General features: G+C 46.9%; 1 protein-coding gene across 1 annotated transcript in view; it reads left to right on the plus strand.

Annotated features, from left to right (window-relative positions):
* The first annotated feature begins 5,392 nt into the window (after positions 1-5,392).
* Positions 5,393-22,154, plus strand: part of LOC115116116 (fibroblast growth factor 11-like) — a 244,106-nt gene continuing 227,344 nt past the window's right edge. The window contains exon 1 of the mRNA XM_065025420.1: positions 5,393-6,601. Coding sequence (XP_064881492.1) covers positions 6,409-6,601 — 193 coding nt within the window. The 5' untranslated portion in view covers positions 5,393-6,408. The remainder of the gene's footprint in view (positions 6,602-22,154) is intronic.

The following is a 22,154-nucleotide window of genomic DNA, read 5'->3' on the forward strand; positions in this document are numbered from 1 at the left end:
ACATCAACCCTTCATCCTTACATAATGAGGTGGAGGATTAGAGGGAGAAAATGAGACTAGTCACCTCTGCTGTGTCAGGGAGAGGGGGACAGGGGGAGGAGGAGCAAAGGGGAGTGAAATAGGGGTTGGGGATCGAGGAGATGGCGGGACAGAGGGGAGAGAGGTGTGAGACAGAACTGGGCCAGTATTTGTGGCACAGCGAGAGAAGAGGAGAAGGGGTTGGAGGAGAACGGGATGGAGAGGAGCGATGAGGAGGAGGGGAGAGCATGTGATGTGTACCCTTTGGTCAGAGCGACCTGGTCATGACAAGCCCAGGGATTTGACAGTAATGAAACCGACACACAAGGAAACACATGGAGTCATTAGCTCCTGATATTGTTCTCTCTCTCTGTCTCTCTCTCTCTTTCGCTCTCTCTCTTTCCATTCTCTCTCTCTCTCTTTCCATTCTCTCTCTCTCTCTCCCTTTCCCTTTCTCTCTCTCTCTCTCTCTCTCTCTCTCTCTCTCTCTCTCCCTCTCTCTCTCCCTTTCCCTTCTCTCTCTCTCCCTTTCCCTTCTCTCTCTCTCCCTTTCCCTTCTCTCTCTCTCCCTTTCCCTCTCTCTCTCTCTCCCTTTCCCTACTCTCCTTCTCTCTCTCTCTCTCTCCCTTTCCCTTCTCTCTCTCTCTCCCTTTCCCTTCTCTCTCTATCTCTCACTTTCCCTTCTCTCTCCCTTTCCCTTTTCTCCCTCTCTTCTCTCTCTCTCCCCTGCTCTCTCTCTCCCTTTCCCTACTCTCTCTCTCTCCCTTTCCCTTCTCTCTCTATCTCTTACTTTCCCTTCTCTCTCCCTTTCCCTTCTCTCCCTCTCTCTCTCCCCTTCTCTCTCGCTCTCCTTCTCTCTCTCTCTCCCTTTCCCTACTCTCTCTCTCTCCCTTTCCCTTCTCTCTCTCTCTCTCTCTCCCTTTCCCTTCTCTCTCTCTCTCTCCCTTTCCCCTCTCTCTCTCTCTCCATTTCCCTTATCTCTCTCTCTCTCTCTCTCTCTCTCTCTCTCTCTCTCTCTCTCTCCCTTTCCCATCTCTCTCTCTCTCTCTCTCTCCCTTCCCTTCTCTCTCTCTCTCTCTCTCTCTCTCTCTCTCTCTCCCTTTCCCTTCTCTCGCTCTCTCTCCCTTTCCCTTCTCTCTCTCTCTCTCTCTCGCCCTTTCCCTTCTCTCTCTCTCTCTCTCTCTCCATCTCTCTCTCTGTCCCTTTCCCTTCTCTCTCTCTCTCTCTTTTCCCTACTCACTCACTCACTCACTCACTCACTGTCCTTCCTGGCACTCTGTACCATGTCTTGGCTTGTCTGGACCGACTGATGTCTTCATCACAAATCTCCTGTGTCTGTGCTTCTTCCGCATTGTGGAGCTCTGAGAAACGGAGTCCTTCTGATCCGATGGAGCTTTCCCCATAATGGAGATGGAGCCACGGCGCTTGGCTGAAGCGCTGTGGTGTAAGGAGAGCTAAGCTAACTCGAGAGTAAAAAGGAGGGAGAGAGGGAACCCTGTCGGTGTTGTAAAGTAAAAGAGAAAACCCAGCAGGTGAGAAGGATTCCATTCCTTTCACACACCTCTGGGGGATCCAATCCAGGGTTTATATCTTTATAATATAGGCACTGTGAAATTTCTATTGCTATGTAACAACACACAGAAGAGCTGAATTTGTATTGGAGACATAACACCAGAGAGAGTTTGTCGTCAAAATCATGTGACCAAGGTGAAAAAGTTTCAGTTTGAAATGCTTGTGCGAAATGCTTGTGCTTCTAGTTCCGGCAGTGCAGTAATATCTATCAAGTAATATCTAACAATTCCACAACAAATACCTAATACACATAAATCTAAGTAAAGGAATGAAATAAGAATATATAAATATAAATATATGGATGAGCAATGTCAGAGCGGCATAGGCTAAGATGCAATAGATAGTATAAAATACAGTATAAACATATGAGATGAGTAATGCAAGATATGTAACATTACTAAAGTGGCATTATTAAAGTGACTAGTGTTCCATTTATTAAAGTGGCCTATGATTTCAAGTCTGTATATAGGCAGCAACCTCTCTGTGCTAGGAGGCTGTTTAACAGTCCGATGTCCTTGCGATATAAGCTGTTTTTCAGTTTCTCAGTCCCAGCTTTGATGCACCTGTACTGATCTCGCTTTCTTGATGGTAGCGGGGTGAACAGGTAGTGGCTCGGGTGGTTGTTGTCCTCGATTATCTTTTTGGCGTTCCTGTGACATCAGGTGCTGTAGGTGTCCTGGAGGGCAGGTAGTTTGCCCCCGGTGATATGTTGTGCAGACCGCACCACCCTCTGGACAGCCCAGAGGGTGGTGCAGTGCAGTTGCTGTACCAGGCAGTGCTCCCAACAGGATACTCTCAATTGTGCATCTGTAAAAGTTTGTGAGGGTTTCAGGTGACAAGTCAAATTTCTTCAGCCTCCTGAGGTTGAAGAGGCACTGTTGCGTCTTCTTCACCACACTGTCTGTGGGTGGACCATTTCAGTTTGTCAGTGATATGCATCCCGAGGAACTTAAAACTTTCCACCTTCTCCACTGCCGTCCCATCGATGTGGATATGGGGGTGCTCCCTCTGCTGTTTCCTGAAGTCCACGATCATATCCTTTGTTTTGTTGACATTGAGTGAGAGGTTGTTTTCCTGACGCCCTCACCTCCTCTCTGTGGTTGTCTCGTCATTGTTGGTAATCAAGCCTACTACTGTGGTGTCATCTGCGAACTTGATGATTGAGTTGGAGGTGTGCATGGCCACGCAGTCATGGTTGAACAGGGAGTACAGGAGGGTGCTGAGCACGCACCCTTGCGGGGCCCCTGTGCTGAGGATCAGCGAAGTGGAGATGTTGTTTCCTACCTTCACCACCTGGGGATGGCCTGTCAGGAAGTCTAGGACCCAGTTGCACAGGGCGGGGTTCAGATCCAGGGCCCGAGCTTAATGATGAGTTTGGAGGGTACTATGGTGTGCTGAGCTATAGTCAATGAACAGCATTCTTACGTAGGTATTCCTCTTGTCCAGATGGGACAGGGCAGTGTGCAGTGTGATGGCAATTGCATCGTCTGTGGCCCTATTGGGGCGGTAAGCAAATTGAAGTGGGTCTAGGGTGACAGGTAAGGTGGAGGTGATATGGTCCTTGACTAGTCTCTCAAAACACTTCATGATGACAGAAGTGAGTGCGACAGGGTGATAGTGATTTTGTTCTGTTACCTTTGCATTCTTGGGTACAGGAACAATGGTTGCCATCTTGAAGTATGTGAGGACAGCAGACTGGGATAGGGAGAGATTGATTATGTCTGTAAACACACCAGCCAGTTGGTCTGCGCATGCTCTGAGGACATGGCTAGGAATGTCGTCTGGGCCGGCAGCCTTGCAAGGGTTAACACGTTTTAAATGTCTTACTCACGTCGGCCACGGAGATGGAGAGCCCACAGTCCTTGGTAGCGGGCCCCATCGGTGGCACTGTATTATCCTCAAAGCGGTTAAAGAAGGTGTTTAGTTTTTCTGGAAGAAAGACGTCCGCGATGTGGCTGGTTTACCCTTTGTGGTCCGTGATTGTCTGTAGACCCTGCCACATACGTCTCGTGTCTGAGCCTTTGAATTGCAACTCCACTTTGTCTCTATACTTACATTTTGCTTGTTTGATTGCCTTGAGGAGGGAATGACTACTCTGTTTGTATTTCGCCGTATTCCCAGTCACCTTGCCATGGTTAAATGCGGTGGTACGCGCTTTCAGTTTTTCTCGAATGCTGCCATTATCCACTGTTTCTGGTTAGGGTAGGTTTTAATAGTCAAAGTGGGTACAACATCTCCTATACACTTCTTTATAAACTCACTCACCGAATCAGCGTATTCGACAACATTATCTTCTGAGGCCACCCGGAACATATCCTAGTCCGCGTTATCAAAACAATCTTGAAACGTGGATTCCGATTGCTCAGACCAGCGTGGAATAGTCCATAGCACGACTACTTACTAATAATGGAGTTTGTAGAATAACAGAGTTGATGCTAATGCCTAGTGCTTGTTTTGGACTATGAAAGACAGAAATGATCATATAATTAAAAAGTTGAAAAGGGCACAAAAATGTTCAAACATGATATAAAATGCTTTTATTTGTTGAAGAGAAAGCGAAAGAGAGAGAGACAGATAGGATGTGTGAATGTGAGAGTGTATATTCAGTTTGATTATTCATCTGCATACTGAATGTACGTCTGTCTATGACGTTGTATAAGTGACGTTATCCTGTCTGATTCAGTGCGTCTCTCTGTTTGTCTGTCTATCCCTATGTCCTTGTCATATTGAGCAGTGTAGAGGGAGACTACAGCCACTGACATCTACTCTCTGTTTGTCTCTTTAAGCCAACATCATAGAGAGGGTGGGGCTGGGCTATACCGCTGTACCGAGCGAGAGGAGCGATGGGGAGAGAGGGGAGGAGAGGAAGGGAGGAATGTGAGACGAGGAAGAAGGAGGGAAGGAAGGATTTTGAATGATAGACAGAGAAGGAGGGATCGGAGTGACAGAGGGAGGAGAAAGGGAGGGAGAAGGATAGCAAAAGGGAGGGCTTAGGGAAATAGAGAGCACAATTGAGAGAGAGAGAGAGAGAGAGAGAGAGAGAGAGAGAGAGAGAGAGAGAGAAACCATGTAAAGCATGTTGCCGCTGCTGGCTCTGTAATGCACTGTGAGCAAGGGATGAGAGAGAGAGTCACACACACACACTGTCTCTCCACACGTGCGCACCCACACACACACACACAGACACACACACACACGCACGCAATGAAACTGAGAGTTGCTTTGATCGGGAGATCAAGAGACACACACACATTCTCTCTTTCTCTCACACACAGAGGGAGTAGGGAAGGCATCCAGGCTGGTGCCTTTTGAAGCAGCAGTGAAAGAGAGAGGAGAGAGGACAGGGGGACTCTAAGGCACCGGACCACTGTCACCTACCGACCAGCCCCCCGCCGATGATCCACGGCTACAGCCACTGCACAGTAAGAGACAACAGCTACCTGTCACCTCCCTCCCTTCATCCCTCCATTCATTCATTCACGCCTCGCTGCCCCTCTCCTCATTTGTGTGAAGGATACTCAACCGTGGTGATGTTGGAGTTGGAGATCCGAGGGGAGGCTAGGCAGGCACACTGCATGAGTTCCCTTTCCCTAAGTCTCTCTCTTGCTTCCTCATTCATGAATGTCACCTCTGTTTGTGGGAACTGCTGGGATTAAAAAATGTTTCTCTCTGTTTTCTCTCTCTCTCTCTCTCTCTCTCTCTCTCTCTCTCTTTCGCTCTCTCTCTTTCGCTCTCTCTCTCTCTCTCTCTCTCTCTTTCGCTCTCTCTCTGTCTTTCCCCTCTCTCTTGGGGGGTAGGTGAAAAGGGGGTTATGCCAGGAGAGCTTGAAAGGAAGGGACGATCCAGCTCTCCGTCTGTCCATCCGTCCGTCCACCCGTCATCCAGAGCCGATATCTCAGGTCGGACGGTCCCGTTTTGAATTCTTTCTTTTTCTCTTGTAATTTTAGTTTTTTTCTCTTTTTTGATGGAGGGATGTGAAGGATCACGTGAAGAAAGGAGGAGCTGCATTGTGGATGTCTGAAAGGTTGTGTCATTTATAGTTTTTTTGGTTTGTTCTTATTTCAACGATCACTTTATTTCAACGATCACCTGAATTGAAGCGTGTGTGTGAGCAGCAGGACTGGAGGCTATAAGGACTTTGAGACTTATCTCTGTTTTGATATGATTCGGTCGTCAGGAAAATTCTTTCCTGTCCTGAAGGAGCTGTGTCAAAGTTAGCTGGAGCTGCAGGGAGAGGAGGGGGCCGTGGGGAGGGCCTGTGGCCCAGGACGAAGCACCCAACCTGGGACGCACACAGGGGGACACTGTCGTAGTGGCTCTTCTCACCCACTGATAAATGTGTACCTGAAAATGACACCATGAGTTTTATATTTTCCTGCTGCCATGGTGACGGAGGGACAGTGACAACAACGTAAACAACAACAAGTGCAATAGCAGGCAACAGCCTAAAGGAGAACAACAACAGCTAAACCACCAGTGACTGGAACAACACATTGCATCGAACCAAACCTCAACTAGTCAACATCCCACAACTTTGGGTGAGCCTTTGACAAGGACTCCACCACTCTCACTGCCGTGGTGGTCTCCTCCCTCCATTCACCAGCAAGAATCCCCTAGTGACCCCCACTCTGCTACTATATTCCTCCAGATATTGTTGACATAACATATTGACATTTCTATGTCAATCTAGGAAAGTTTTCTCAAGGATTCTGGGTAATCTCCTCCGGCGGTGCGCCGTCGCCCTGGGTGAAAGGGCAGGGGGGCGGCCCACGGTTCCCCCCGACCACAACCGGGTGAAGAACAGGAGCGGGCGGCAATATGGCGGCTCTCGCCAGCTCGTTGATCCGCCAGCGGCGGGAGGTGAAGGACCCCCAGGCCAACCGGCAGGTGGCCAACAAGAGGAAGCCGTGCCCCAAGGCCAACAAGTCCCTGTGCCAGAAACAAATATTATTACTCATATCAAAAGTCCGACTATGTGGCAATCGAGGGCGAAAGTTAGAAAAAAAACCGGGTGAGTCAATATATACTGTACCAGTCAAAAGTTTGGACACACCTACTCACTCAAGGGTTTTTCTTTATTTTTTACTATTTTCTACATCGTCGAATAATAGTGAAGACATCAAAACTATGAAATAACACATAACACACATTTGAATCATATATTAACCAAAAAAGTGTTAAACAAATCCAAATATATTTCATGTTTAAGATTCTTCAAAGTAGCCACCCTTTGCCTTGATGACAGCTTTTCCCACTCGTGGCATTTTCTCAACCAGCTTGATGAGGTAGTCAACTGAAATGCATTTCAATTAACAGGTGTGCCTTGTTAATTTGTGGATTTTCTTTCCTGCTTAATGCGTTTGAGCCTATCAGTTGTGTTGTGACAAGGTAGGGCTGGTATACAGAAGATAGCCCTATTTGGTAAAGTCCATATTATGGCAAGAACAGCTCAAATAAGCAAAGAGATCATCATTACTATAAGCATGAATGTCAGTCAATACGGAACATTTCAAGAGTTTTGAAAGTTTCTTCAAGTGCAGTCGAAAAAAACATAAATTGCTATGATGAAACTGGCTCTCATGAGGAGTGCCACAGGAAAGGAAGACTCAGAGTTACCTCTGCTGCAGAGAATAAGCTCATTAGAGTTACCAGCCTCAGAAATTGCAGCCCAAATCGATGCTTCACGGAGTTCAAGTAAAAGACATATCTCAACATCAACTGTTCAGAGGAGACTGCATGAATCAGGCCTTCAAGGTCAAATTGCTGCAGAGAAAACACTACTAAAGGACACCAATAAGAAGAAGAGACTTGCTTTCTCCAAGAAACACTAGCAATGGACATTAGACCAGTGGAAATCTGTCCTTTGGTCTGATGATTCAAAATTTTAGATTTTTGGTTCCTACCGCCGTGTCTTTGTGAGACGCAGAGTAGGTGATAGGATGAAATCCACGTGTGGTTCCCACCGTGAAGCATGGAAGTTGTGTGATGATGTGGGTGTGCTTTGCTGGTGACACTGTCTGTGATTTATTTAGAATTCAAGGCACACTAAACCAGCATGGCTACCACAGCATTCTGCAGTGATACACCATCCCATCTGGTTTGCGCTCAGTGGGACTACCATTTTGTTTTTCAACAGGACAATGACCCAACACACCTCCAGGCTGTGTAAGGGCTATTTGACCAAGAAAGAGAGTGATGGTGCTGTATCAGATGACCTGGCCTCCACAGTCACCAACTGCAACCCAATTGAGATGGTTTGGGATGAGTTGGACTATAGAGTGAAGAAAAAGCAGCCAACAAGCGCTCAGCATATATGGGAACTCCTTCAAGACTGTTGGAAAAGCATTCCAGGTGAAGCTGGTTGAGAGAATGCCAAGAGTGGGCAAAGCTGTCATCAAGGCAAAGGGTGGCTACTATGAAGAATCTCAAATATATTTGGATTTGTTGAACACTTTTTTGCTTACTACATGATTCCATATGTGTTATTTCATAGTTGTGACAATGTATAAAATAGTAAAAAATAAAGAAAAACCCTTGAATAAGTAGGCGTGTCCAAACTTTATACTGGTACTGTATTTTCACTTTCATTTATGTGAGTATATACTTGTCTATTACTCTCTTTCTTTTACTTGCTACTTAATACTCCCGAGAGTTGTGAAGGTCTTATTGTTCTGGTTTATTTCATCATATACAGTCTGTACCCACCATACATGACCCCACCAATCCATATTGACAGTTTACATGATTGTCAAGAAGCTCAAAGCGTCTTTATCTTCTTGTTACCGAACAGACATATAAGTTGAGCATGTGTTGACTGTAGAAAGCAGAGGTGACCCAGCGGTGCAGTTAGCATAAGCCCCGTTGTATTCAGGCGAATGGCCTGAATATCCGTTGCATTATCACCTAAATGGAAACGAGGGAGAGTTAGGATTTGTATGTACTGGTTGTGTTAAAAATAAAAATAATTCTATCTACTCAATACTGACAATACAATAAAAGTCGATTTTGTTTTCTGTAACAAAATGTTCCACATCTGCTACATCCTTTCCCCTATTATAACTTTAAACAATGTACCATACAGAATGAACCACACGACTGCCCCCTACTCTGTCTGTAATGAGTGTGATTATTGTGTTACATGTCAGCACAACGGACCGACCAGCAGACAGGTCCTGGTCATTTGCGGGCGATAGAAAGAACTTGGCGTGTCATTGTGATTTAGCACTGTGTAAAAACATCAATACCCTCATTTACGGGGCAACTGGTGTGTGTGTGTGTGTGTGTGTGTGTGTGTGTGTGTGTGTGTGTGTGTGTGTGTGTGTGTGTGTGTGTGTGTGTGTGTGTTCACATGTGTTTTTTAAAACCCTGTGTGTGTGTGTGTGTGTGTGTGTGTGTGTGTGTGTGTGTGTGTGTGTGTGTGTGTGTGTGTGTGTGTGTGTGTGTGTGTGTGTGTGTGTGTGTGTGTGTGTGTGTGCGCGCGTGTGTTCACATGTGTTTTTTAAAACCCTGTGTGTGTGTGTGTGTGTGTGTGTGCGTGTGTGTGTGTGTGTGTGTGTGTGCGCGTGTGTTCACATGTGTTATTTAAAACCCTGTGTGTGCGTGTGCGTGTGTGTGCGTGTGCGCGCGTGCGTGTGTGTGTGTGTGTGTGTGTGGCGTGTGTGTGTGTGTGTGTGTGTGTGTGTGTGTGTGTGTGTGTGTGTGTGTGTGTGTGTGTGTGTGTGTGTGTGTGTGTGTGTGTGTGTGTGTGTGTGTGTGTGTGTGTGTGTGTGTGTGTGTGTGTGTGTGTGTGTGTGTGCGCGTGTGTTCACATGTGTTATTTAAAACCCTGTGTGTGTTTTACACAATTAACCCAGTGACACATTAAACCGGCCAGACTAAATCTATCACAATACACTTCTGGTTAGTGGAATTAAACTAGACTTGAGGAGGCATATTCCCAGACTGCTTTGAGGGGTCTTCCTCACGGTGGCTGCTGCGGTTTTATGATCTCATAAGTAAATGGACCAAAATGAAGTTTAATGGTGGCAACAGTATTTCTATGAGCTAGTGTGAGACAGTGAGCTGGTTATAAGACAAACTGTTCTTCATGTAGAGCAATGTTATTTATGGGACATCCTGCTATTGTGTTTCTATTCACACGTATCTCTGTGCTCTTGACATTTGGAACTAGTTGTTTGGAGTAGTCAGTGTATGTGCCGTGTGTCAAAATATTGAAATCATTTCGGACTATACGGTCACCTTTTAGAGTATATTTAAGCAATAATGCCCGGGGAGGTGTGGTATATGGCCAATTTACCACAGCTAAGGGCTGTTCTTACGCACGACGCAACGCGTGCCAGGACACAGCCATTAGCCGTGGTATATTGGCCATGTGTGGGTCATTCTAGTAATATTTTTATATTATATTTCAAGTATTGGGTCACCAAAATGAAATGTTAAAAGATTTTGAATATAAATTGAAATGTCCAGTATAATGAATTGAAATAAATGTATTATTTAAAAAACAAAACAAGAATTCTGTAACGTAATTATATAACATCATTCACCAATTTTCAACTGCATGGTACAGAAACAGGCAAGTAATCACATTGTTTTATATCAGTATTTTGTTGTTTTTTAAAGTCAGGTGGGGATGGTCGAGATGACCAACTCAACCCCGTTACATGAAATAAAGATGGACAACTAGTACTTATCAAAATAATACTATAACCCATAGAAATGTACAATCTATTCATTCATGCACACCATGTGGTCTCCTGTCCTTCACCACATGAGGAGCAGAGGCCATTTTGAACCAAAAAAACTCAACCCTGTCACATAGCATAGTAATAAAAATGCATTAATGCGTGAGGTGGGAAAATATGTTTTCTTGACGGTTTAATATGTACTTAATGTTGTGGGGTGTTCAGTTATTCTAGTAAAAATGTTTTATCTAATATTAGCGCAGCCCAAGAATGACCCATATCACAAACCCCCGAGGTGCCTTATTTCTATTATAAACTGGTTACCAACGTAATTAGAGCAGTAAAAATACATGTTTTGTCATACCCGTGGTATACAGTCGGATTTACCACAGCTGTCAGCCAATCAGCACTCAGGGCTCGAACTACCCAGTTTATAATTAGCCTTTTCTCTCTCTGTATACCAGGTTCTTCTATAGTCATTTATTTCAAAGTAGCCATTGGTCTAACTGGGTGTGTGTAGTAGCTGCTGCGGTCGTCATTCCGCTGGTCTACCCGCTATATGTATTATCAAGTTCGTCAGGGTGATCACGGTGGAAACCTTACCCCTGAACACAGCAGCTGCCGCCGCGGCCACCATGCACTGCACTGTAATTACCGGTGGAAAATATGGCCCCCGCACTCACGCACGTACACATGCCCCGGTGAACATAGATATCAGCCCAGGTCCTAATGGCCGGCCCTTCCTTTTCTAATGGGTTGCACCAGCGGTCGCTACAGTCGGATTGTTTTATTATGGTAATACAAGCCCCTTTTGCTTTCTATGGCTTCTCCACGATTCCGGCATTCACTACGTATTAGTATGGATTAGACATAGCTTGCCCCTGTCATTGTGGGAATATTGCCTGTCAGCAAAAAAAGAGAGGGAGAGAGCGAGGGAGAATCGGTGACCCATGGCCGTGAGTTTGTAGGTGTTCCTGAGTGTGTGTTTTCCCGTCTCTGGTGCCTCTGCCTGTGTGTGCACAGTAACAGAAACTGTAATTGATATGGTAATTTTGGGTATTATCAACATTTTTACTGCAGCATACTGTAAATTATGGAGCATTGTGGGAAAATGTTGCAGGTGGTGAAAGAATTGCTGTATTTCGAATGGTACTGTAATTCCACCCACTGAATTTCTAAAGTCTTTGAAAGTCAAGTTAATAAACAGATCACTGACCATTTCCAATACCACCGTACCTTCTCCGCTGTGCAATCCGGTTTCCGAGCTGGTCACGGAAACGCTCAAGGTCCTAAACGATATCATAACCGCCATCGATAAAAGACAGTACTGTGCAGCCGTATTCATCGACCTGGCCAAGGCTTTCGTCTCTCAATCGTCGTATTCTTATCGGCAGACTCAACAGCCTTGGTTTCTCAAATGACTGCCTCGCCTGGTTCAGCAACTACTTCTCAGAAAGAGTTCAGTGTGTCCGGACCTCTGGCAGTCTCTATGGGGGTACCACGGGGTTCAATTCTCGGGCCGACTCTTTTCTCGGTACATATCAATGATGTCGCTCTTGCTGTGGGTGATTCCCTGATCCATCTCTACACACACGACACCATTCTGTATACTTCTGGCCCTTCTTTGGACACTGTGTTAACTAACCTCCAAACGAGCTTCAATGCCATACAACACTCCTTCTGGGGCCTCCAACTGCCCTTAAACGCTAGTGAAACCAAATGCATGCTTTTCAACCGTTCGCTGCCCGCACCAGCCCGCCCAACTAGCATCACTACTCTGGATGGTTCTGACCTAGAATACGTGGACAACTACAAATACCTAGGTGTCTGGCTAGACTGTAAACTCTCCTTCCAGACTTCTATCAAACATCTCCAATCCAAAATGAAATCTAGAATCGGCTTCCTATTTCATAACAAAGCCTCCTTCATTCACGCCGGCAAAATTACCCTAGTAAATCTGACTATCCTACCGATCCTCGACTTCGGCGATGTCATCGACAAAATAGCTTCCAATACTCTACTCAGCAAATTGGATTCAGTCTATCACAGTGCCATCCGTTTTGTTACCAAAGCGCCTTATACCACCCACCACTGCGACCTGTATGCTCTAGTCGGCTGGCCCTCGCTACATATTCGTTGCCAGACCCACTGGCTCCAGGTCATCAATAAGTCTATGCTAGGTAAAGCCCCACCTTATCTCAGTTCACTGGTCACGATAACAACACCCACCCGTAGTACGCACTCCAGCAGGTATATCCCACTGGTCATCCCAAAGTCAACACCTCCTTTGGCCGCCTTTCCTTCCAGTTCTCTGCTGCCAGTGACTGGAACGAATTGCAAACATTGCTGAAGCTGGAGACTTACATTTCCCTCACTAACTTTAAACATCAGCTATCTGAGCAGCTAACCGATCGCTGCAGCTGTACATAGTCCGTCTGTAAATAGCCCACCCAATCAACCTACCTCATCCCCATATTGTTTTTATTTACTATCACTACTTGCCCACCATCATCTGCTCATCATAATCTGCACATCTATCACTCCAGTGTTAATCTGCTAAATTGTAATTACTTTGCTACTATGGCCTATTTATTGCCTTACCTCCTCAAGCCATTTGCACACACTGTATATAGACTTTATTTTTTCTCTATTGTGTTATTGACTGTACCCTTGTTTATTCCATGTATAACTCTGTTGTTGTTTCTGTCGCACTGCTTTGCTTTATCTTGGCCAGGTTGCAGTTGTAAAAGAGAAATTGTTCTCAACTAGCCTACCTGGTTAAGTAAAGGTGAAATCATTTTTTAATTTTTTTAAGAATACGGTATCGTATCTTTGGATCGCCAAAAACCTTTTGACCATAGTGGGTGTAAGGTATTGTTGTTTCTGTTGCATTGACGTATTTTGAGGTGTGCCTTGTGAGAGGCTATATCTGTTAGCCACATGAATAAGAATGCTGTACCAACTTAACTCCTACGTGATTATAGTGCCCCATCAATTTGTATAGGGGGCGGATTGGAATGGCAGCAAGTCTTCAACCATATACGGTTGAGCATTTTGCCACGTCCTTTTGGTCTGTTTGGCCCTGTGGTCACTGTGGGTTTGGAAGTCTTTGTTAAGGCCTTTGTTATGTGCAAATGATATAAAACACCAAATATTCATAAATACACTGTAATGTGAAAACACTTTACCTACTGTAGCAGCCAACCTGCTTGCACTAATCACTTGTAATTACAGTAAAATACTGTGAAATCCATTCATTCTGATAACAGTAGCTTCACTTTTTTACAATATAATACAGTCAATTTTACAGTATTGTACTGTGTGTCAATACACAGTACTTGCCTTGTTACCGTATTTATATATATACTATAATATGAAATACAGAATTTCACTTGCCACCAAGCTGCCTGTAAGCTACTGTCAAATTCACAGTAACCTCATTTACAGTGTGTGTGCCTCTGGCTGTGTGTTTGTGTCTGTGCATCCCATTGGCTGTGTGTGTGTTCCTGCCTCTGTGTGTGTGTGTGTGGTGTAGGTGGTTGGAGGCCATCATTGATCACTCATCACCAGTGACCCCACAGAATTTTCCTGACCTCTCCTGTTCGTAACTCACCCTCAAAGGGGCATCTGGTTGGTTTTGCTTTGGCTCTACCCAGCATGCAACCAGCTTCTACAAGAGTTTAGCTCAATTATAGATCAGCAGAGGGGACTGAGAGAGGAGTGGGATGGAAAGAGGCATGGAGAGAGGGACAGGGAGAGGACTGGGATGGAGAGAGGGATGAGAGAGGGACAGGGAGAGGACTGGGATGGAGAGAGGGATGAGAGAGGGACAGGGATAGGACTGGGATGGAGAGAGGGATGAGAGAGGGACAGGGAGAGGACTGGGATGGAGAGAGGGATGAGAGAGGGACAGGGAAAGGACTGGGATGGAGAGAGGGACAGAGAGGACTGGATGGAGAGAGGGATGAGAGAGGGACAGGGAGAGGACTGGGATGGAGAGAGGGATGAGAGAGGGACAGGGATAGGACTGGGATGGAGAGAGAGATGAGAGAGGGACAGGCAGAGGACTGGGATGGAGAGAGGGATAAGAGAGGGACAGGGAAAGGACTGGGATGGAGAGAGGGATGGAGAGAGGGACAGAGAGGACTGGATGGAGAGAGGGATGGAGAGAGGGACAGAGAGGACTGGATGGAGAGAGGGATGGAGAGAGGGACAGAGAGGACTGGATGGAGAGAGGGATGGAGAGAGGGACAGAGAGGACTGGATGGAGAGAGGGATGGACAGAGAGAGGGACGGAGAGGACTGGATGGAGAGAGGTATGGAGAGAGGGACAGAGAGGACTGGATGGAGAGAGGTATGGACAGAGAGAGGGACGGAGAGGACTGGATGGAGAGAGCTATGGAGAGAGGGACAGAGAGGACTGAGATGGAGAGAGGGACAGAGAGAGGGACAGAGAGAGGGACGGAGAGGACTGGATGGAGAGAGGGATGAAGAGAGGACTGGATGGAGAGAGGGATGGAGAGAGGGACAGGAAGGAATGGATGGAGAGAGGGACAGGGAAATGACTGGGATGGAGAGAGGTATGGAGAGAGGGACAGAGAGGACTGGATGGAGAGAGGGACAGAGAGTACTGGATGGAGAGAGGGATGGAGAGAGGGACAGAGAGGACAGGATGGAGAGAGGGACAGGGAGGACTGGATGGAGAGAGGGACAGGGAAAGGACTGGGATGTAGAGAGGTATAGAGAGAGGGACAGAGAGGACTGGATGGAGAGAGGGACAGAGAGGACTGGATGGAGAGAGGGATGGAGAGAGGGACAGAGAGGACTGGATGGAGAGAGGGATGGAGAGAGGGACAGAGAGGACTGGATGGAGAGAGGTATGGAGAGAGGGATGGAGAGAGGGATGGAGAGGACTAGATGGAGAGAGGGATGGAGAGGGCTGGATGGAGAGAGGTATGGAGAGAGGTATGGAGAGAGGGATGGAGAGGACTGGATGGAGAGAGGGATGGAGAGGACTGGAAGGAGAGAGGGATGGAGAGGACTGGATGGAGAGAGGTATGGAGAGAGGTATGGAGAGAGGGATGGAGTGGACTGGATGGAGAGAGGGATGGAGAGAGGGATGGAGAGGGACTAGATGGAGAGAGGGATGGAGAGGACTGGATGGAGAGAGGTATGGAGAGAGGGATGGAGAGAGGGATGGAGAGGACTGGATGGAGAGAGGGATGGAGAGGACTGGATGGAGAGAGGGATGGAGAGGACTGGATGGAGAGAGGGATGGAGAGGACTGGATGGAGAGAGGGATGGAGAGGACTGGATGGAGAGAGGTATGGAGAGAGGTATGGAGAGAGGGATGGAGAGAGGGATGGAGAGAGGGATGGAGAGGACGATGGAGAGAGGGATGGAGAGGACTGGATGGAGAGAGGGATGGAGAGCGGTATGGAGAGAGGGATGGAGAGGACTGGATGGAGAGAGGGATGGAGAGGACTGGATGGAGAGAGGGATGGAGAGGACTGGATGGAGAGAGGGATGGAGAGGACTGGATGGAGAGAGGGATGGAGAGAGGTATGGAGAGAGGGATGGAGAGGACTGGATGGAGAGAGGGATGGAGAGGACTGGATGGAGAGAGGGATGGAGAGAGGTATGGAGAGAGGGATGGAGAGGACTGGATGGAGAGAGGGATGGAGAGGACTGGATGGAGAGAGGGATGGAGAGGACTGGATGGAGAGAGGGATGGAGAGAGGGATGGAGAGAGGGATGGAGAGGACTGGATGGAGAGAGGGATGGAGAGGACTGGATGAAGAGAGGTATGGAGAGAGGGATGGAGAGAGGGACAGAGAGGACTGGATGGAGAGAGGGACAGAGAGGACTGGATGAAGAGAGGTATGGAGAGAGGGATGGAGAGGACTGGATGAAGAGAGGTATGGAGAGAGGGATGGAGAGAGGGACAGAGAGGACTGGATGGAGAGAGGGATGGAGAGGACTGGATGGAGAGAGGGATGGAGAGGACTGGATGGAGAGAGGGATGGAGAGAGGGACAGAGAGGACTGGATGGAGAGAGGGATGGAGAGAGGGATGGAGAGAGGGACAGAGAGGACTGGATGGAGAGAGGGATGGAGAGAGGGATGGAGAGAGGGATGGAGAGAGGGACAGAGAGGACTGGATGGAGAGAGGGATGGAGAGAGGGATGGAGAGAGGGACAGAGAGGACTGGATGGAGAGAGGGATGGAGAGAGGGATGGAGAGAGGGATGGAGAGAGGGACAGAGAGGACTGGATGGAGAGAGGGATGGAGAGGACTGGATGGAGAGAGGGATGGAGAGAGGGATGGAGAGAGGGACAGAGAGGACTGGATGGAGAGAGGGATGGAGAGAGGGATGGAGAGAGGGACAGAGAGGACTGGATGGAGAGAGGGATGGAGAGGACTGGATGGAGAGAGGGATGGAGAGGACTGGATGGAGAGAGGGACAGAGAGGACTGGATGGAGAGAGGGATGGAGAGAGGGATGGAGAGAGGGACAGAGAGGACTGGATGGAGAGAGGGACAGAGAGGACTGGATGGAGAGTGAGGTTAACTATGTAATGTTAATGTCTGTATCATATATGTTGACAGTTCAAACGTGTGGTATTGCAATGTGTGATCTTCTAGTTGGTGTACCCTGTTTTGTTTATATTGGTGCTGTGGTGATATGGGTCAATTTGTTTTAGTGTGTCTGTGTATCTGAGTGCTCCACGTGTTCCTTCCTGCATGTGTGTGCGTGGTCTTACAATATACAGTATACAGTATATGTACTTACCTATAACCGTTCCTACTCATGCCCCACTATTTCCTAAGCAAGTAGTTTAGGTTCCATGTGTTTATGTACAGGTGCGTGTGTGAGCAAGCTCTAAATAAACATTCAGGTTGCTTGTGTCCATTTCTGTGTGTGTGCGCCTGTCTGGATGTGATGCATGTGTGTATCGTCTGTAATCGTGTGTCAGTGACAGATGATGATCTGACGTGCATGTCCCTGACTGACCCTTCCTCCTCCTCCCCACCCCCCTCCGTCAGACCCCATCTCAACTCACTCACCGGGTGGCTGGTAACAACCCATACGAATGACGGCCTCACCCTCCACTACAGCCCAGTCAGCTGTTAACAAGGTCAGCCTGCCCCTCTGCAACCACAGAGAGGAGGAATCACCACGCTGGAATTGTGTGTGTGTGTGTGTGTGTGTGTGTGTGTGTGTGTGTGTGTGTGTGTGTGTGTGTGTGTGTGTGTGTGTGTGTGTGTGTGTGTGTGTGTGTGTGTGTGTGTGTGTGTGTGTGAGAAGGAATGGGAAGATTTATAGCTGTGTGTGTGTGTGTGTTTGAGAAGGACATATAAATGCTGTTTACCAAACAGAATACAATAACACTTCTACTGCATATCAGGTCAGGGACACACACATCTAGTGCGCACGGGTTGGCGCATGCCTGACTGCGTTTGTGTGTGTGTGTGTGTGTGCGGTGCTGCCGTGGCTAGAGATATCGGGAAAGGAAAGGGCCCTACTACGACTATAAATCCACACATACACCCTGCGATGAGGCCTGGGTGAATTTACAACCCTTCGCTGAAGTGTGTGTGTGACAATGAGCAGCTCATCGTTGCGTTGTGATTCATCAGGCCCCATCAGCACTGCTCATTAACACACTGATTTATCAATCACACACACACACACACACACACACACACACACACACACACACACACACACACACACACACACACACACACACACACACACACACACACACACACACACACACACACACACACACACACACACACACACACACACACTGATTTCATCAATAACACTGTGCTCAGTGTGGAGAGCAACCATTCAGCCCTGCACAATTTTTGGAGAGAGAGGGAGAGAGAACACAGTAGCAGAATACCTGACTACTGTGACTGACCCAAACTTAATTAAGGAAAGCTTTGACTATGTACAGCCTTGCTATTGAGAGAAGCCGCCGTAGGCAGACCTGGCTATCAAGGAAAGACAGGCTATGTGCACACTGCCCACAAAATGAGGTGGAAACTGAACTGCACTTCCTAACCTCCTGCCAAATGTATGACCATATTAGAGACACAGACCCACAAAGAATTCTAAAACAAACCCAATTTTGATAAATTCCCATATCTATTGGGTGAAATACCACAGTGTGCAATCACAGCAGCAATATTTGTGACCTGTTGGCTCAAGAAAAGGGCAACCAGTGAAGAACAAACACCATTGTAAATGCAACCTATATTTAGGTTTATTTATTTTCCCTTTTGTACTTTAACCATTTGCACATAACGACATTTGAAATGTCTTTATTATTTTGGAACCTTTGTGGGTGTAATGTTTACTGTTATTTTGTATTGTTTATTTCAATTTTGTTTCTTGTCTATTTCACTTGCTCTCGCAATGTTAACATATATCGAGCGAGAAAGCCCTCAAATTGAGAGGTTACCCCAACATCTCCCCCACTTCTCTACTCCCTTGCTCTCGCAGTGCCCAAACCCTTATATTCGCAAGGACCCCTCCCTCCCTCCCTCCCTCCCTCCCTCCCTGTCTTCTTCCTCAACATGGTGTTGACATCTGTCTCCTTCCTCTATCTCCCTCCCTCCCTCCAAGTCTGTCTTCTTCCTCAACATGGTGTTGACGTCTGTCTCCTTCCTCTATCTCCCTCCCTCCCTCCAAGTCTGTCTTCTTCCTCAACATGGTGTTGACGTCTGCTAGCCAGGTAGTTAGTCAGGGACAACGGGGAGCTGGGGAATTGTGTAGCTGTATTATAAACCCAGGACTCAGAGAACCAGCTACATGCATTTATAATGGAGCTCTGATTGCTACAGGGGGACGGCTGCTATTGGGGATGACATGGCAGGCATTCACTTGCTGTAGTAACTACACACAGTAGACAGTGTTGTACACACACACACACACACACACACACACACACACACACACACACACACACACACACACACACACACACACACACACACACACACACACACACACACACACACACTGCAAGTCTGTGAAGATGATCCATTAGGTTCATCCATCTGGATATTGCTTTCCCATTAGTAGCTTAGCGTATGAAATACACAAATAAAACTACCGCAATAAACCACAGCAAATTAAACTGTTACATACCACTGGACAGGTTCAATTATTTCATTGCATTATTGTTTCCAAGTGGTTGCAGATCTATAAAAGGCTATGAGCTGTGAGCTGGTGACAGCCATTTATATTCTGTTATTCACACCACCGCCAAGATGGCCGTACATTTTCCAGTCTTCTGTTGGGCTCCATTGTTTTTTCACTACTCACCTCCAGTTTACTGCCAGTGGGACAGATGTGAAAATGGAGCCTGGTATAAATTCGTTTTAGATAACATTTGGCCTCCATAATGATCAATGAGTGTAAACGCTCAAGGTGCTACCTTATTGATTTGTGGTGGTGAAAAAGCCATTTGTTTTTTGAGATGGATGTCATCATCCACAGGCATCTATGGCATCTGACTTTGGGGAGGTGGGTGGGGGTTGTGTGTGTGTGCGTGCGTGCGTGCGTGCCTTCGGGGGGGAGAACAGAGGGAGAACACACACAAACACGTGTACACATGCACGATGGAACGCACAGACAGAAACGCACAATCTGTGACAGCTATGCCTCTGGTATAAATATATAAACCACTTCAGGTGTGATTCATAATTAACCTGTAACACCATCTGTATCTTATACAGGTGGCACAAACACACACACACACACACACACACACACACACACACACACACACACACACACACACACACACACACACACACACACACACACACACACACACACACACAACATATTCATCCTCTGTCTTGCCATGTACAGGATGCAGCAGCCTCTTTCTCGCTCATTGTGTTTGACTTGATGCAGGAAACAGATGCAGTTCTGTTTCTGCTGAGGCAGCACCTTCTACTCTCGCTGCTTGCCTCAATGTCAAAAATGAGTGTCGAGGAGAAGACTTCCCTAAGCATGGTCCCTTTAATCAGTGGTCATACTTCTAATGACTGTATTCACATGCACGGGGAGAGGAATGAACACGTTAGCATTTTCTATGCAATCAATTTGCCTGATGGTATGCAAACACAGCTGTACGTGGATGACATGGAGATACGGTCCACGCACCGCCTAGCCATCCTCACTCACTGACTCACTGACTCACTGACTCACTGACTCACTCACTCACTCACTCTCACTCACTCACTCACTCACTCACTCACTCACTCACTCACTCACTCACTCACTCACTCACTCATTCTGACCATTAGCCACGTTTCTCCAAACATCCAATTTTGAAGAAGCTGCAAACAATACAGTACAGACATGTGAGATGGGTGATGCAACATGTTAACACAATTTAGAAGTGACTAAGATACCGCAGAATAGTGTGGAGTCCAGTTTATACATATGAGATGAGTTATGTTCGATATGGAATAAATTATTAAAGTGGCTAGTGATCCATTTCTAAAAGTGGCCAGTGATTCCTAATCTATATCAATATGCAGCCGCCGCTGATGTGCTAGTGATGGCTGTTTAACAGTCTGATGGTCTTGAGATATAAGCTGTTTTTCAGTCTCTTGGTCCCAGGTTTGATGCACCTGTACTGACCTCATCTTCTGGATGATAGCGGGGTGAAGAGGCAGTGGCTCGGGTGGTTGTTGTCCTTGATGATCTTTTTGGTCTTCTTGTGACATCGGGTGCTGTAGGTGTCCTGGAGGGTGGGAAGTTTGCCTCCGGTAATGCGTTGGGCAGACTGCACCACCCTCTGGAGAGATTTGCAGTTCTGGGCGGTGCAGTTGCCGTACCAGGCGGTGATACAGCCCGACAGGATGCTCTCAATTGTGCATCTGTAAAAGTTTGTGAGGGTTTTAGGTTACAAGCCACATTTCTTTAGCCTCCTGAGGTTGAAGAGGCGCTGTTGTGCCTTCTTCACCACACTGTCTGTGTGGCTCGACCATTTCAGTTTGTCAGTGATGTGTACGCAGAGGAACTTGAAGCATTCCACCTACTCCACTGCGGTCACATCGATGTGGCTAGGGGCGTGCTCCCTCTGCTGTTTCCTGTCCACGATCATCTCCTTAGTTTGATGTTGAGTGAGAGGTTATTTACCTGGCACCACACTCCCAGAGCCCTCACCTCCTCCCTGTAGGCTGTCTCATCGCTGTTGGTAATCAAGCCTACTACTGTTGTGTTGTCTGCAAACTTGATGGTTGAGTTGGAGGCACGCAAGGCCACTCATGTGGGGGCCCCAGTGTTGCAAGGATCAGCGAAGAGGTGTTGTTTCCTACCTTCACCACCGGGGGTGACCTGTCAGGAAGTCCAGGATCCAGTTGCACAGGGTGGGGTTCAGACAAAGGGCCTTGAGCTTGATGATGAGCTTGGAGGGTACTATGGTGTTGAATAATGAGCTATAGTCAATGAACAGCATTCTTACATAGGTATGCCTCTTGTCCAGGTGGGAAAGGGCAGTGTGCAGTATGGTGGCGATTGTGTCATCTGTGGATCTATTGGGGCGGTAAGCAAATTGAAGTGGGTTTTTCATTTGCCTACTTAAGTAGATGGTCTGGCATTTTGAAATAAATAGCTTCTACTTTTCAGTTTTATTGACAAGTCATTGAAAATGAATGCCCTTTTTTCAATGATTGAATTGTAATATTTGTTAACTTCCTGAATTGACTACCTTCACTTCGAATTGAGCCCAATCCTGACACACACATACAGTGCATTCAGAAAGTGTTCAGACCCCTCCCTTTTTCAACATTTTGATACGTTACAGCCTTATTCTAAAATGTAGGAAATATTTTTTCTTCTTCAT

The sequence above is a fragment of the Oncorhynchus nerka genome, linkage group LG12 (assembly GCF_034236695.1).
Source record: "Oncorhynchus nerka isolate Pitt River linkage group LG12, Oner_Uvic_2.0, whole genome shotgun sequence".
Taxonomy (NCBI): Eukaryota; Metazoa; Chordata; class Actinopteri; order Salmoniformes; family Salmonidae; genus Oncorhynchus; species Oncorhynchus nerka.